The sequence below is a fragment of the Trifolium pratense genome, linkage group LG4, assembly GCF_020283565.1.
Source record: "Trifolium pratense cultivar HEN17-A07 linkage group LG4, ARS_RC_1.1, whole genome shotgun sequence".
Classification (NCBI taxonomy): Eukaryota; Viridiplantae; Streptophyta; class Magnoliopsida; order Fabales; family Fabaceae; genus Trifolium; species Trifolium pratense.
The window spans coordinates 31,999,036-32,016,069 of NC_060062.1; the positions used below are offsets into that span (position 1 = coordinate 31,999,036).

Genomic DNA, 17,034 nt, shown 5'->3' on the forward strand with positions numbered 1-17,034 from the left:
GGCCTAGGATCAGTGGAAGTACCAGCCTCATGTTGAAAATTTCCTTCAAAACCAGCAGGCATAGACCAAGTAGCAGCAGCAGCAGCATTTGCAGAAGAACAGAAAGAGTCTAAAGTTGCAAAAGAACTTGGTAGAGATGGTAGTGTTCCAGCAGTGAAAATGGGAACTGGTATCTGAGATGGATCAGGACTATTTGATGTCATCAAGTTCCTTACAAAATCAGTGCTAAACATGGATTGCAAGCTTCCATGAGATGATGACATAAGTGGTGAAAACACAGAGGTGTTAAATGGAGCAGTTATAGAATGAAATCCTTGGAGAATCTTCCCAGCTTGTTGAGATGAGGTTTCTACTTCTTGAGAGAAAGTTGGTCCTAAATTCAATGAGGTATTCAAATGGATTGGCTGAGTATCAGAGATGGTGTTGTGAATGTCCACATTTTCATCAGTGGGGAGAACATTCTCAAATTGTTCTCCTGATGCTTTAGCAAGCATATCCAAGTTGTTATCAGGATCAATTCTCTTCCTTTTGTTTCCCATCTCAGTAGAGGTATTGCCAGGAGTGATTTCCTTTTTCATGTGACTCAGATTTTTTGTTCCAAAAGTAAACCATTGATTATCAAAGAGTTGTTTAGACTCATCCACATGGTTATCTCTAAAAATCCTAGTGAGTAACATTCCATAAGGTAGAGCTATCTTTTTGATTCCAGAATTTGCAATTGTAATCATGTGTTGAAGAATCAAATAAGGTAAATCTAGTAGAATACCTTTAGATAGATGATACATGACAAGTAGGTCATTATCAGTTACCTTATCTTTACTTCCTGTCCTAGGAAAGATGGAATGTTGACACATGTTGTGGAAGATTTTGAATTCTTTCTTCAGCATAGATGATGGTGGTTGCTCCTTGTAAGCTCCTTCAGCAGTGAACATCTCAACAATTAGATCATCTTTGCTTATGTTCTGAGCAGCATACCAGTCTTTTCCATACAAGGTTTCTCCATTTCTCTTTACTTCAAGTAGCCTGCTTATTGAGTCTGCTGTAACATGGATTTCGACTCCCTTGATGTTGGAGATGATCAAATCTTTGTCAGGATGTATCTTGGCATTGAAATAGAATGCTTGTACCAACAGAGGCATTGTGGTATCTTTCATCTGGAAAAATTTTGTCCATCCTTGTGGTTCCACAAACTTTAGCAAGTCTACTCCTCCCTTAGCAATTTCTTCAAAATCATAAACTCTTCCAGAAGCAACAGGTTTGGTTTTCCAATATTGATCAAACTTAGCTTCTTCTTCTTGATGAATGAGTGGAACTTCAAGCAGCTCTCCTTGAGGTCTTTTCCTTTTAGGTAAGCTCTTTTTCTTAGGAGCTTTGACAGCAGTAGCAGAAACTTTCTTGACAGAAACAGGTGAGTGTTTTGCTGGAACAGATTTTGATGAGGTGAGAGGTTCAAGTATAATTTTTTCAAGTTCTGAATCTGAGATGGTTTTGTCAGAATCTGAATCATGAATGGTGTGAACAGTGTTGTCAACAACAGGTTTCTTTCCTGTACCAATTCCAGACATAATACGAGATGATCTTCTGATTTTTGAAGAATCATAGGATTTGGCTTTCTTAGATTTGAAAATGATTGGAGGAGTTTCAGCTTGACTTGGTACAACAATGGTAGGTTTAGGAGTGGTGGTACCATCAATTTTAGGGTTAGGTTTCTGGGTAAGTTGAATGGTTTCTTCTTCTGAGGGATCGTTCTCAGAAGGTACATCAGTTGGTTCTGCAGGAGGTTCATTAATTGATTGTGCAGGAGGTTCAATTAATTTTGGTGGGAAAATTTGAGAAAGAGGTTGAAGATCTAAGGGTTCATTTGGATCATAAAAATTTGATTGATCAAAGGTTTGAGGGTTTGAGGAATCAGAGGTATCTGATGAGGATGAGGAGTTTGATGAAGATGAGGGTAATGGTGGAAATGGAGCTCTTCTTCCTGGGTTCTTTGTTCGTGCCATTTTTGAAGAAACAGAGAAGAAATAATTGGATGAAGATGATGTGATGAAATGATGAGTTTAGGTGAGTTTAAAAAGAGGTGGAAGCTTGGGAAGGAGGAAGAGTGTTTAGTAGACTAGGTGTACTTGATTGAAGAGATGAATAGTTGGTTGTACTTGATTTTAGAAAAGAAAAAGGAGAGAGAGAGAGAGATCAATCGTGTTAAGCCAATGAGGAGAAGGTAAACATATCTTCTTTAATGCTTATCATTAATTAAAGAAGGCTAAAACCAAGGAAGAGACCGTTTGAAAAAGAATTCAAATATTTCCTTATGCCCAGATTTGAGAACGTTCTCAGATCGTTTGAAAATTTTAATTTTTCACACTTTGTTTGGATTTTTGATGATTTTCAATTTTTCTTTGATAAAATTGAAACGTTCCTCAACTAATGGCTTAGTAAAAATATCAGCTAATTGATTTTCAGTATCAATAAAAACTAATTCAACATCATTTTTGTTGACATGATCACGAATAAAGTGATGTTTGATTTCAATATGTTTTGATCTAGAATGCTGAATGGGGTTTTTTGATAAATTAATAGCACTAGTGTTATCACATAAGATTTTGATTTCTGTGTACCTTAATGAGAAGTCTTCAAGTTGATTCTTGATCCATATTACCTGAGAACAACAAGTTGCTGCAGATACATACTCTGCTTCAGTTGTTGAAAGTGCTATGGTGTTTTGTTTTCTGCAACACCAACTTACAAGAGCTTCTCCAAGAAATTGACATGCTCCACTGGTGCTTTTTCTCTCAACTTTGTCACCAGCATAATCAGCATCACAAAATGCTTTTAACTCAAAATGTGATTTATTTTGGTACCAAAGACCAACATCTGGTGTACCAACTAGATATCTGAAGATCCTTTTTACTGCAGTTAGGTGAGATTCCTTTGGTGATGTTTGAAATCTAGCACATAGACCTACTGAGAAGACAATGTCTGGTCTACTTGCAGTTAAATATAGGAGTGATCCAATCATTCCCCTATATTCCTTTTCAGATACATCTTTTCCTTTTTCATCTTTGTCCAAGCTTGTTGATGGATGCATTGGTGTTGACATTATCTTGGCCTCATTCATCTTGTATTTCTTGAGAAGATCCTTTATATATTTTTCTTGACTGATGAAAATTCCATTTTCATGTTGCTTGACTTGCAAGCCAAGAAAGAAACTAAGTTCTCCCATCATGCTCATTTCAAATTCACTTTGCATAAGTTCAGAAAATTCTTCACATAACTTTTCATTAGTAGCACCAAATATAATATCATCAACATATACTTGTACAATAAGTAAATCATGTTTATCAATTTTTCTAAAAAGTGTAGTGTCAATTTTTCCTCTAGAAAAACCATTTTCAAGTAAAAATGAGCTTAATCTTTCATACCAAGCTCTTGGGGCTTGTTTTAGTCCATAAAGAGCTTTGGTTAATTTAAAAACATGATTAGGTTTATGTTGATCAATAAACCCAGGAGGTTGATGTACATAAACTTCTTCATTTAAAAATCCATTTAGAAAAGCACTTTTCACATCCATTTGAAAAAGTTTAAAACATTTATGTGAAGCATATGCAAGTAGAATTCTAATGGCTTCTAATCTAGCCACTGGAGCAAAAGTCTCATCATAATCAATACCTTCTTGTTGATTATATCCTTGAGCTACAAGTCTTGCTTTATTTCTTATTACCTTACCATTTTCATCAAGTTTGTTTCTGAAGACCCACCTTGTTCCAATGATTGAGTGATTTTGTGGAAGTGGTACTAGATTCCAAACCTCATTCTTTTCAAATTGCAGGAGTTCTTCTTTCATGGCTTCAGTCCAAGATTCATCAGTGATAGCTTCATTTATTGATCTTGGTTCTATCTGAGAGATCATTGCCAGATTATTCTCCTTGTTCAGTAAAGCCCTTCTAGTTCTTACACCATCTTCAGTATTCCCTATAATTTGTTCTGGTGGATGATAACCAACAGTTCTCCAAGTCTTTGGAGGTCCTTGAACTGTAGGTTCTTGATTCTCATCATTACTTTGTTCAATCCTTACTTCTTCTTCATCATTAAAGGTGTTGGTATATGATATATCTTCATATTCATCAAACTTGACATGCATGCTTTCTTCTAGAGCTTGTGTTTTCAAATTGTATATTCTATAAGCTTTTGAGGTTAGAGAGTAACCTAAGAATATTCCCTTATCTGATTTGGAATCAAACTTACCTAAGTTGTCTCTGATATTCAAAATGTAACAATAACATCCAAAAATATGAAAGTAGGAAATATTTGGTTTAATTCCTTTCCAAAGTTCATAGGGTGTCTTATTCAAAATTTTTCTTATGGTAACCCTGTTCAAGATGTAGCAAGAAGTATTGATGGCTTCAGCCCAAAAATATTTTTCAACATTTGATTCATTTATCATAGTTCTTGCCATCTCTTGTAAAGTTCTATTTTTCCTTTCAACAACTCCATTTTGTTGAGGAGTTCTTGGACAAGAAAAATTATGAGATATACCATTATTGTTTAGGAATGATTCAAAGTGAGAGTTTTCAAATTGTCCTCCATGATCACTTCTTATAGAGACAATATTGGTACCTTTCTCATTTTGAACTTGTAAACAGAATGTTTTAAAAGCTTCAAAAGATTCATCTTTATGTTTTAAAAATAACACCCAAGTGAACCTTGAAAAGTCATCAACTATGACAAAACCATAATTTTTGCCACCAAGACTAGTAGTTTTGACAGGTCCAAATAAATCTATGTGAAGTAGTTCAAGAGGTCTTTTTGTTGAAACAAAATCTTTTGGTTTAAAACTACTTTTAACTTGTTTACCCTTTGCACAAGATTCACACACTTTATCTAGGTCAAAACTAATATCAGGTAAGCCTCTAACTAGATCAAGTTTAGAGAGTTTTGACATAGTCTTCATACTTATATGTCCAGCCCTTTTATGCCAAATCCATTTGTCTTTTTCAAGAGAAACAAAGCAGGATTCAGTAGGCAGTTCATCTAAGTATATGACATATACATTCTTTATTCTTGATCCATAGAAAAGAGTTTTGTCAGATTGTTTTATTTCACAAGTATGAGATCTAAAAATAACTTCAAGACCATTGTCACATAATTGACTAATGCTAATTAAGTTATGTTTAAGTCCTTCTACATAGTGAACATTTTCAATTTTTGCAGAATTATTCTTACCAATAGTACCTTTACCTTTTATGCTTGCTTTTTCATTGTTTCCAAAGGTAACTGTTCCTCCTTCCTTCTTGTCAAAAGAAAGAAAGCTTTGTCTATCTCCTGTCATATGTCTTGAGCAACCACTGTCCAAGTACCAAGGCTTTTTCTTCATTGCTAGATGACATTCCTGTATTTGAATTTAATAAATTCTTAGGTACCCATAATTTTTTGGGTCCTTGAAGGTTAGTACTCTTATAAGGTATCTTCTTATATTGATAAGATGATCTCTTATAAGGAGGTTTTGAATAAAAATTTCTTTTTAGATTGTTCTGAGAATGTTCTGATCTATAAAGAGATTTCTTTTTAAAACAAAATGGTTCAAGATGTCCATCCTTGTGACAGAATGAGCATTTATATTTTTGAAATGTTTTTTCTTTATGAGGAACAAAAGCATTTTCAATTAGTTTCTTATTTTGAAAAGGTTTGTATCCCAATCCAGTTCTATTATATGAATTACCTTGTGATCCCAATATATTTTCAAAAGTTTCTGTGGTGCTGACAAACTTTGTTAAATCTTTTTCAAGTTTAGACACTTTTTGTTTTAAAGTGATATTCTCTTTTTGAATCATAGAACATTCTTTCATTTTATTATTGTCTCTAAGTTCTTTAATTTGCTTAGAAAGTCCATCATGTGCAAGTTGCATATTTTTGATTATCTGTTTCATTATATCATTATCAGATTTATATTCATCTCTTTCTTTGGTTAACTTAGTGACTTCATCTCTAAGTTGACCATTTTTAGAATTTAGAATTTGAGAGTCATATAAAAGATTATCAAAGAGATGTTCAGTTTTTTGACATGATGAGCAAGGATCTAGAGTTACCTCTTCAATGTTTGCATTTGTCATGAGACACACATTAGCTTCTTGTTCTTCTTCTGCTTCTTGTACTTCATCCAACTCATCCCAGGTTACCATCATGGATTTGTAAGGAGAGTTCTTTTGTTTAGGACATTCATTCTTGTAGTGTCCAAATTGGTTGCATCCATAGCATTGTATTTTGCTGATATCCACTTCTGGTTTAGGTCCATTTCTTCTTGGTGGAAAGTTCTTCTTAATCTGATTTCTTCTCATCATTAGCTTTTGTATCCTTCTGGATAAAAATGCTAACTCTTCTTCATCATCTTCTTGAAGAAACTTGTTGTCTTCCTCCACTGCTTCTTTGTTCTTAGAACGTTCTTTAGTCTGTGAATCTAATGCAATCATCTTGTTTTTCATAGATTTGTCTTCCTGAAGAATAGACTCATGAGCTTTTAAAGATCCAATGAGATCTTCTAATTTAACCTCAGTGAGATCTTTTGACTCTGTGATTGCTGTTACTATGTGTCTCCAACTCTTTGGTAAACATCTAAGCACTTTTCTCACTCTTTCATGTATAGAGAATTTCTTCCCTAACGAGTTAAGTTCATTTATGATGATTGTGAATCTTCCATACATTTGATCAATTGATTCATCTTCCTTCATTTCAAATAGCTCAAATTTTCTAACACCAATGTCAATTCTTGTTTCTTTGACACGACTTGTTCCTTCATGGTGAGTTTGGAGTGTTGTCCACATTTCTTTGGCCGTTTTGCATTCCATGATCCTGTCATATTCTTCCCTACACAAAGCACTTTTAATAAATAATTGAGCTTTAGTGTTTAGAAGTACCCTATCTGCTTCTTGAGTTGTCATTTCATCTTTTGTCTTTGGAGTAGTAGAGTCTTTTACTAATGGAGTGTAATCACCAACTTCAATTACTGTCCACATGTGTGTATCTTGTGATCTAAGAAATAATTCCATCTTGTCTTTCCAATAGTAGTAGTCATCTCCTTCAAATAGTGGTGGCCTATGTGAAGATCCTCCCTCTGATATAAACTTTGCGCTTTTATTCATTACTTCCTTCCTGAATCTTTTCCTCTAGCACTTGTTAGATGCTCAACCTTAGAGGCAGAGCTCTGATGCCAATTGAAGTAGCAAAGTTTTTCACAAGAAAGGGGGGTTTGAATTGTGAACCTTTAAAAATTGTCCTTTTAAAAAATTAGATATCAAAACATATGTTAGAATGAAATAGTATAAGTTAAGAGAATGATCTTAGAACGATCTCTGAGCTGCAAACAAAACAATAAGTGATTTGTGTGTGTTTGTGTTTGCATAAAATTAATATGAGTTTAAGGGAGAGAAGAGACACAATAATTTTATCCTGGTTCACCCCTTAATAGTATGGGCTACTCCAGTCCCCACGCTCCTGTGAGATTGTCCACTAAGAGATTCTACCGATCTCAAGATACACTTCTTCTTTGATCTAATCCAAGATCACAATCTTCCAAGCTTCACTTGCTTGATCTACCTGAGTCTTTCCTAGACTTTATGAGGTGTCACTCAATCAATAGTTACGTATTGACTTGAGCCAATCTTTACAATTTGATAATGGTTTGGATCTTAAAGCTTTTTCACTCAAACTAAGTTGAAAAGCTAGTTACAATAAAATCTCTCTTTGTTCACTCAAAAATGGATACTGATCCTAATATGAAATTACAATATATGGAGTGAAAGAGATCTTCAAAGAAGAGCTTGAAAAACTTGTATCACAAAGACAAGTAGATTGATTGTTGTAAATTAAACTCTTGCTCTTCAATGTTGCCAAAGCCTTCCTTTTATAGTTGAACCTTGAGTCTTCAGTTCCTTGGTCCCAAAGGAAGTTCTCCAACGGCTAGTTGATTCAAAATAGACAGCTCATGTTGAATTGTTAAGTGGATAAGCTCAAACTGATCTTTCTCAGAACGTTCTCCCTGCTGTTCTTCATATTTTCACTTTAAAGGGCCAAAATGACAGCTTGCAATGGGCTGTAGATAGTTGTTCATTGCTTCCTCACCAAGTATATCCGTTATAGACCATTTAGGCACGTTTTGGCCAGCTGTAGATGAGCTTGCAACTTCAAAAGCAAAGGACAGTCATTCTCAGCATCATTCTGAGATCGTTCTCTAATCTGGGCGAATTTTGCACTTGATCTTCAAATGGAGAATGATGCAGACCTGTGGCCAGCTGTAGTGTGAAGGTAATGCAGCTGTGATGTCCTTGCATAACTATTCACTTGTCCTTTCCATGTACTTCCTTTTCTTGATTAAAAATTAATCTCTTGGAGAATGTTCATTAAATAATGACATTGAAGGTACATGACAACTATGAGTTGAATGTGTGTTGTCTCATCCTTATTGGTCTATGTAATTCTTGTCCAAACACTCTTGATACACCTGATTAGATGATGCCTTGAGAATTTATCATGTTGCACATGCTTGATCATTAACTTTGTCCAAAGAGGAAAGTCACTTTTTCTTCCAATTATTCCTTGCCTTAATTGTTCATGAACTGTTGTGATCTTGTGAGTTAAAATCAAGATAAAAGTGCTTCTTTGTCTTGTATATGGTTGACTTAATGAAATAAGTGCTTTTGCATTTATTCTTGTTCATGAGGAGAATGTTGCACTTAAACCAGAGATCATTCTCAGACTGATCCTGAAGCTTCTCTTTTTGCCAAAACATAATGAATATCATTGAGATTAGAAGCTTAATTGTTCCTGACTAATTAAAACACTCAAGAGCACTTGTTAGATAACAATGAGATCAGAATTACATTTAAAATATAATTAAGATGTTTGTTATCTTTAAAACATCAAATTGGGATTTTGCATTTTGCCTCAACACTGGATACCATCAGATTAGAGTGAAGACGGAAGACATACCTAAGACTGCATTTAGGACGAGGTATGGGCACTACGAGTATTCAGTTATGCCGTTTGGTGTGACCAATGCACCTGGAGTTTTCATGGAGTATATGAACCGAATTTTCCATTCATTTTTGGATAGATTCGTGGTGGTGTTCATCGACGACATTTTGATTTACTCAAAATCCGAGGAAGAGCACGAAGAGCACTTGAGGATTGTTTTACAAGTCTTGAAGGAGAAGAAGTTGTATGCCAAGTTGTCAAAGTGTGAATTTTGGATGAAAGAGGTGAGTTTCCTAGGGCATATAATTTCAAGTGGAGGAATCGCGGTAGATCCTGCGAAGGTTGACGCTGTGTCACAGTGGGGAACGCCGGAATCTGTTTCAGAGATTAGAAGTTTCCTTGGTTTAGCCGGTTATTATAGAAGATTCATCGAAGGTTTTTCGAAGTTGGCTTTGCCGTTAACCAAGTTGACGAGGAAAGATCAAGCGTTTGTTTGGGATGGTATTTGTGAGAAGAGTTTCCAAGAGCTCAAGAGAAGATTGACTACTGCACCCGTGTTGATTTTACCTGATGCCAAAGAGTCGTTCGTCGTGTATTGCGATGCTTCGAAGTTAGGACTTGGCGGAGTGCTTATGCAAGGGGGTAATGTGGTAGCATATGCTTCAAGGCAACTGAAGGTTCACGAGAGGAACTATCCAACGCATGATTTGGAGTTAGCCGCAGTGGTGTTTGCTTTGAAAGTGTGGAGACACTACTTGTATGGATCGAGGTTTGAAGTGTTTAGTGATCACAAGAGTCTGAGATACTTATTCGACCAGAAGGAGTTGAATATGAGGCAACGAAGATGGCTCGAATTCTTAAAGGACTACGATTTTGAATTGAGTTATCATCCCGGAAAAGCCAATGTGGTGGCCGATGCATTAAGTAGGAAGACTTTGCATATGTCATCATTGATGGTGAAAGAGTTAGAGTTGATTGAAGAATTCCGAGACTTGAGTCTTGTGTGTGAGGTTACTTCTACAAGTGTGAAGCTTGGGATGTTGAGATTGACGAATCCTTTTCTTGAAGATATTAAAGAACGTCAGAAATCGGATAAGAAATTGATGGAGAAGATGGTACTCATCAATGAAGGCAAGGAGACCAATATCAAGATTGACGAAAGTGGAGTCATGAGATTTCAAGGAAGAGTTTGTGTACCGGATGTACCCGAATTGAAGAGAATGATCATGGAAGAAGGTCACAGAAGTGGTTTGAGTATACATCCTGGAGTAACCAAGATGTATCAGGATTTGAGGAAGTTGTTTTGGTGGCCGGGAATGAAGAGGCAAATTTCTGAATTTGTTTATTCATGCTTAACTTGTCAGAAATCGAAAATTGAACATCAGAAGCCGTTTGGTTTGTTGCAACCAATGTTTATACCCGAATGGAAATGGGATAGCATTGCGATGGATTTTGTGGGAGGTTTACCGAAGACCAAGAAAGGTCATGAAGTGATTTGGGTAGTGGTAGATCGTCTGACGAAGTGTGCTCACTTCATTGCTATCAGGAAAGGTACTTTGGTGCCTAAGTTGGCCGAGATTTATGTGGAGCAGATTGTGAAGCTACATGGTATTCCAACAAGTATTATTTCGGATAGAGATCCGAGATTTACTTCTAGATTTTGGGAAAGCTTGCAAGAAGCTTTAGGAACGAAGTTGAGTTCAGCTTATCATCCTCAGACAGATGGTCAGTCGGAGAGGACGATACAATCCTTAGAGGATTTGTTGAGGGCTTGTGTTTTGGAGCAAAACGTGAATTGGGATTCTTGTTTGCCATTGGTAGAGTTTACATACAACAACAGTTACCATTCTAGTATCGGAATGGCACCGTTTGAGGCTTTGTATGGGAGAAGGTGTAGGACACCTCTGTGTTGGTATGAAACTGGAGAAGGTGCAATTCTTGGACCAGAGATTGTACAAGAAACAACAGAGAAGATTCGGATGATTCGTGAGAAGATGAAAGTGTCTCAGAGTCGACAGAAGAGTTATCATGATAAGAGGAGGAAGGACATTGAATTCCAAGAGGGGGATCATGTATTCCTACGAGTTACATCGACTACTGGAGTAGGACGTGCGTTGAAGTCAAGGAAGTTGACATCGAGGTTTATTGGGCCGTTTGAGATTTTGAAGCGAGTTGGGAAAGTTGCGTATAGGATTGCATTGCCGCCATCATTGGCGAATTTGCACGATGTTTTTCATGTATCACAGTTGCGCAAGTATGTGTCTGATCCGACACACGTGATTGAATCGGACGATGTTCAAGTGAGGGATGACTTGACCATCGAGACTGTGCCTTTGAGAATCGAAGGAAGAGAAGTGAAGAGGTTGAGAAACAAAGAGATTGCATCCGTGAAAGTCGTGTGGGGAGGACCGGCTGGTGAGAATGCAACGTGGGAGTTGGAAAGCAAGATGAGAGATTCTTATCCCGATCTGTTTCTAGGTAATTTCGAGGGCGAAATTCTTTTAAGGGGGGTAGGATTGTAACGACCCATTTTTCGTATTCGTATATTTTAATAAATGTATTTTTATTTATTAAATGGCTTTTATTATTTTAGTGGGCGACGAATAATTATTTAGCCGAACGTAAGTTATTAGACGCGAGAACCATTGTTTTGGGCTTATGGGCGTGAGAGGTAATGGGCCTAAGCCAATTGGGCTTGGTTCATGACCATGGGAAGTAGTATAAGTAGCAAGTCAAACATATGAATAGTATCATAAATTCATTTCTTTGAGTTTGAGTGAGTAGAAGCAAGATAGAGCAAGAGCTAGGGTTTGGCTAAGAGATTCACGAGCAAGAGAGGAGAGGAAAGGCTTGGATCATCATCTTTGCTTAAGGTAAGAGATTAGAATTCATGATTCTTGAGTGACAAGGAGGGGGGAGATTGTCTATGTCTCCGTTCCCGAACTCTCCCACTCAATTTCTTTTAGACTTTTGATTAAGCTTATGTATGTGAGTGTGATGTTCTTCATCATCACTTTGTATGTGTTAATCACTAGCTTGATTTCATGATAAATATGTATGTGTTTGGATCATGTTGAAAAAGTTTATAAAAGTTGCTTAAAACTCAAGAAATTGGCTTGATTTTGATTATTAGAGGTATTTGGATGTTTGGAAGGGATGATTAATGTTCCTTGATACCATATATGTTTGAAATGGTTGTTTATATGAATTTATAACATGTTTGGATGAATTTTTGAGTTGATTTGAGGTTAAACCGCCTTAGATAACTCAAGAACAGATATTTCTGGTGTAGTTCGCTACGGATTCGCTACGATTCGCTTAGCGAATAAGTTCGCTACGGATTCGCTACGGATTCGCTTAGCGAATAAGTTCGCTACGGGTTCGCTATCTGTTCGCCATGTACCTGTAACCCTCTGATGTAGTTCGCTACCTGTTCGCTACAGCGAACGTGTTCGCTACGTGTTCGCTACGTGTTCGCTACGTGTTCGCTACGGGTTCGCTACGGATTCGCTCAGCGAACAGCACTGTGACAGCAACTTTTTGATAATTGTTTTAAGTGCAATTAGGCACTTGTAACATGGTTTAAGGGTATCCTTACATGTTTGTTGATACATGTTGATGTTGTTAATGCTTATTGTTAATCGTTATATGATTCGCACGCGTATGCAATGACTTGTAGTTCAAGTGACTATGTTTATGTTTTAACATTAATTTGCAATGTTAAGAGAATGATGTATGTTTTATGACATAAGTGTAAATGAAACCTTGTGTGTATAAAAATGAGTATACAGATAATTATCATGTGAATAATTATGAATTGAGTGATAGGATATTGTGTTATTCTAATGTGTTAGATGTCGGAATTGTGTTTCCGCATCAGTGAATGAATAGCTTCGAGCTAGATAGCGTCATGTATTTGATGTGTTTAAAAGTAATCATGCATTCATGATTGTATGTGAACATTGGAAACTTGGGTTCCAATAACGAAAATGGATTATGTGTCCATAATGAAGCCGAGGATCGGATTAGATGAATCCATGAGTCCAGAGCTGCTATCCAACAGGATATAAAACTGTTTTGGCTTATCCAAGGGAGATAAGATGGTTCGGTAAGTTCCGACATATCCAGCATGATATAAAACTGTTCTTGGTCCACCGTTGGTGTGACATCTTGGTACCACATGCATTTAGTTATGTCTAGGGATGGCATGACAGTGAATTAATTGGCATTAGATACCTTAGGGTAAATGCGCATATATTTGATAAGTGGTATGTGACATTATCTGGTCGAATTGTGTTGAACTTTATTAATTGATAATTGTTTAGTACAATGTTTTGGCGTGAGTTAGAATATGTATGATAGCTCGAAAGTGTAAGGCTTTTCTTATGCTCGTATGATATGCGATTATGTTTTTCTAACTCTCTGCTTTGTGTTATTTGCTGGACCTTTGGGGGTTCAGATATTCAGGCTGAGGATTGTGCCGACGTTTAGACTGCGGTTCTAGCGTGGTGTTGAAGTACCTTTTGGTGAGGAGACTTAGCATAGATTACTCCTCTTAGTACTAGCTTTTGACTAGAATTTGTAAATAGTAAATGCTCTGGTAATGTAACATCGAGTCGGGGTTTACGCTTGGATTTCATCGTATATCGGTGTTACCTTTTGATATGCTAGTTCTTGTATAAGTGACATCCTTAGGGATGAATTTGGCTTATGTATATATATATGTATATATATATGCATGCTTGGTTTGATTGGAATCCGCTGTTGCTTTTCATGTTAAATTTCATGATGCTCTGTGTGTATGCTTGTGTTTTAATTACCGCGTGGCACTCTGCCTTTACACTTGTTAAAAAGTTTTTAAAATTGCGTTTTTAAGGGTAGTATGGGTTAGGGTGTTACACAAATCATTGATCAAACATCTACATATACCCACTTTCAACTCCCCAAAGTTGTTTACCTCATCTACCATGAGTTCACTACACATGTTAGGATCAAAAGAATCCAATTTCCATTAAGAAAATCACCCACAAAACCCACAAGAAAATAGAGTGGAAAGAGTTTGGGAATGGAGGAATCGACATCCTCCCCTCTTTCGAATCACTCACGAATATGTAATCTAACTCTCGTACCTTAGCTCGACGAATCCACAAGCTTGCTCTTCTCTTTCTCTCCCACGAGCTCTCCCTCTCCCTCATGAGCTCCTCCTCTTGCTCTTTCTCAAGAATTGTAACTTATGAGACTATTCATGGTTTGACTTGGCTATTTATAGAGCTCTCATTGTTCTCATGGATCCAAGCCCACTTGGCTTAGGCCTAATGCCTATCCCACGCCCAAAGGCCCAAACAACATAACTTCTCGCTCATTAACTTACGTTCTCGCTAAATGATTATTCGCCGCTTAATAATTTAATTATAAATCACACCCTCGCGTAATAAAATAATTAAATAACGAATACTAAATTTTGGGTCGTTACACTTATAAGGACAAAAGCTAAAATTTGCTAATTTTATAGAGAAAAAGAAAAATAATTTATTGTTAATATTATTACCCATTAGTAGTCCAATATATAATTAATCTCCGTCGTTGAACCTGTGTGACACATAAAGTGGGTTCTTCCTCGCAATCGTATTTTCTCCGAACCAGAAATTGAATCTATGATCACATGCTAAAAAGGACAAAAATTCTTACCACTTGAACCAATTTATTGTCGGTAGAAAATTTATTTTATTATTCTTAATTAGTCTGTCTTTCAATTCTCTATCTTACTTTTCTTTTCTTTTTTTTATGGTATATTCATCTTACTTTTCTTTTTGTTTTAGTAAAACAGAGTTACTTTCCTAACAGTTTCCTACCTTTGGATTGAAATATGAGGTGTATTGAGGTCACTATGCTACTAACTCAGGGTTGGCAACTAGGCATGTATTTTTTTGTATTGTTTCCCATGTTTTGTAGAATTTCAATTTTAGACGACACAAAACTAATAGTATATTTAAGGATACATCCTAACTCATGTTGGGGATGTGGAAAGTAGAACCTTCATGAGAGCAACTATCTCACTTTCAACATAGATTATGGTTCTTGACCCCAAAAAATATAAATTAGTTTCAATTTAAGAAAGCCCAACAATTTATGGTTCTTGAAACTTATTAATAATCTTTTGCCTTTCCAAAAAAAGTACTATAAACTTCATCTTTCAAATTTATGGACAATATTTATATAACTGACAAAATTACTCTCATAGTTTTTTATCATAGTTTTTTAACAGATTTTAAATTTCTATTGCATCGATGTACTTTATCAATTTGAATGAATGAATATCGTTTATTTTTAATAAAAAAAACATTATTTTAAGTAATAATTTGGTCATTTATTTATTTTAGGTTATTTTTGGACTATGTTTCTTAATGGTTTTTCGAGCTTCAAATTTATACTTTTTTTAGGCATACAATATTTTTATCATTAAAAGCACACAAAGATAGAAAATTCTAAATTTAAAGCTTAAAATCAATATCCAAACATGAAAAAAAATATTATTAAAAAAATAAAGAACTAAATCATTATATAAAATTAAATTAAGTGACTATAAATTTAATGTTGCTCGCATAATTATATCTAGTGAGAACAATCCATTAACCATTTAACTCTTTACATTTGTAATACCAACCGGGTCAAACTTTTTCTTGTGTTTCGTGCTAATCCATTATTACTTCCTCTGTAATAAAATAAGTGTCACATTTGGTGATGCACAATTTTGATCATTAAAAATTATGAAAAATTGATATTTTGAAAGTATTAATCTTGACAAATCTAACAAGATCTTATATGCTAATATTTGTCTTTATGTGGTCAAAGTAGTTTATATGAATAGTGCACACAGATACGGTCAAACTGTGACACATATTTGGGGACCGAGGTAGTATTAGGTTTATGTATCTTTATTTTTTAGCTATTGCTTTTATTTTCTCTTATAAAAAACACCAACAAACATATACTATATTTTTCTCTTTTTATTTTCTTCTCAGTCAAATTTATTTCCTCTATCTTTCTTTCATAACTCAAATAACGTTTGAATGATATCACAGTGGATATTGCATAGTTGGAATGATGAGAAATGTGTGAAACTATTGAAGAAATGCAAGGAATCACTCAAACAGAAAGGTAAAGAAGGAAAGGTGATTATCATAGATATGGTGTTGGACATTGACCAAAAGGGAGACAATGACATTACTAAATCAACTGAAACACAACTCTTCTTTGATATGTTGATGATGGTAGTTGTCACTGGAAAAGAGAGAAACGAAAAAGAATGGAGTAATTTGATTTACTCTGCAGGTTTTTGTGGATATAAGATAACTCCAATTTTAGGCTTAAGGTCTGTGATTGAGATCTATCCCTAATAAAATGAGTTTAAGTCTTTAATGCAAAAGGTGAAAAGTGTTAAGGTGTTTTACATTATCATTCAATAAAAATCAATCATTCTGTCATGTAAACTTATATATAACGAGCATTATTAAATTATGGTTAAATGTGTTTTTAGTCTTTCTGAATATACTAATTTTTATTTTTAGTCTCTCTAAAAAAATTCTGCTAATGATCCCAACAACGTTAAATTTTCAATTTTAATTAGTTTTTTTTTTTTTTTAAAAAAAAAGTTCAAGTAGCATGTTTCAAAATGATTTTTTTTAAGACATGTAATGTAATTATTAAAAACTTATCGACCTTCGGTTGGGGCATCGGGAGGGCTTCTAACGTTGTGGGATTCATCTGAGGTGGAGGTTTGGTCGTCGGAGAGCCGTGAGCATGTGTTGTGGTGTCATGGTCGTTTCATAAAGTCAGGAGACGAGTTTTTTGTGGCAAATGTTTATGCGCCTTGTGAAGATGGGGCTAAACAGGGATTGTGGAATTCTCTTTCGGAGCGGCTTCAAGCGCTGGTAGGGAGGAGGGTGTGTGTTTGTGGGGATTTTAATGCCGTGAAACATGTAGATGAACGTCGCTCATTACGGGGTAGTCATCGATCCATGGATCATGTTCCTTTTAATCGTTTCATCGAAGACAACACCTTAGTAGATC

At 35.5% G+C, this 17,034-nt stretch overlaps 1 protein-coding gene across 2 annotated transcripts in view; it reads left to right on the top strand.

Annotated features, from left to right (window-relative positions):
* Positions 1-17,034, top strand: part of LOC123881397 (trans-resveratrol di-O-methyltransferase-like) — a 32,904-nt gene that overhangs the window by 11,430 nt on the left and 4,440 nt on the right. The window contains exon 2 of one of the 2 annotated variants that reach the window (XM_045930079.1): positions 16,047-16,485. The exons of the other annotated variant lie outside the window; for it this stretch is intronic. Within the exon in view, the coding sequence (XP_045786035.1) occupies positions 16,047-16,361 (315 nt within the window). The 3' untranslated portion in view covers positions 16,362-16,485. Of the gene's footprint in view, positions 1-16,046; positions 16,486-17,034 lie in introns of those variants that run through there. 2 annotated transcript variants of the gene reach the window in all.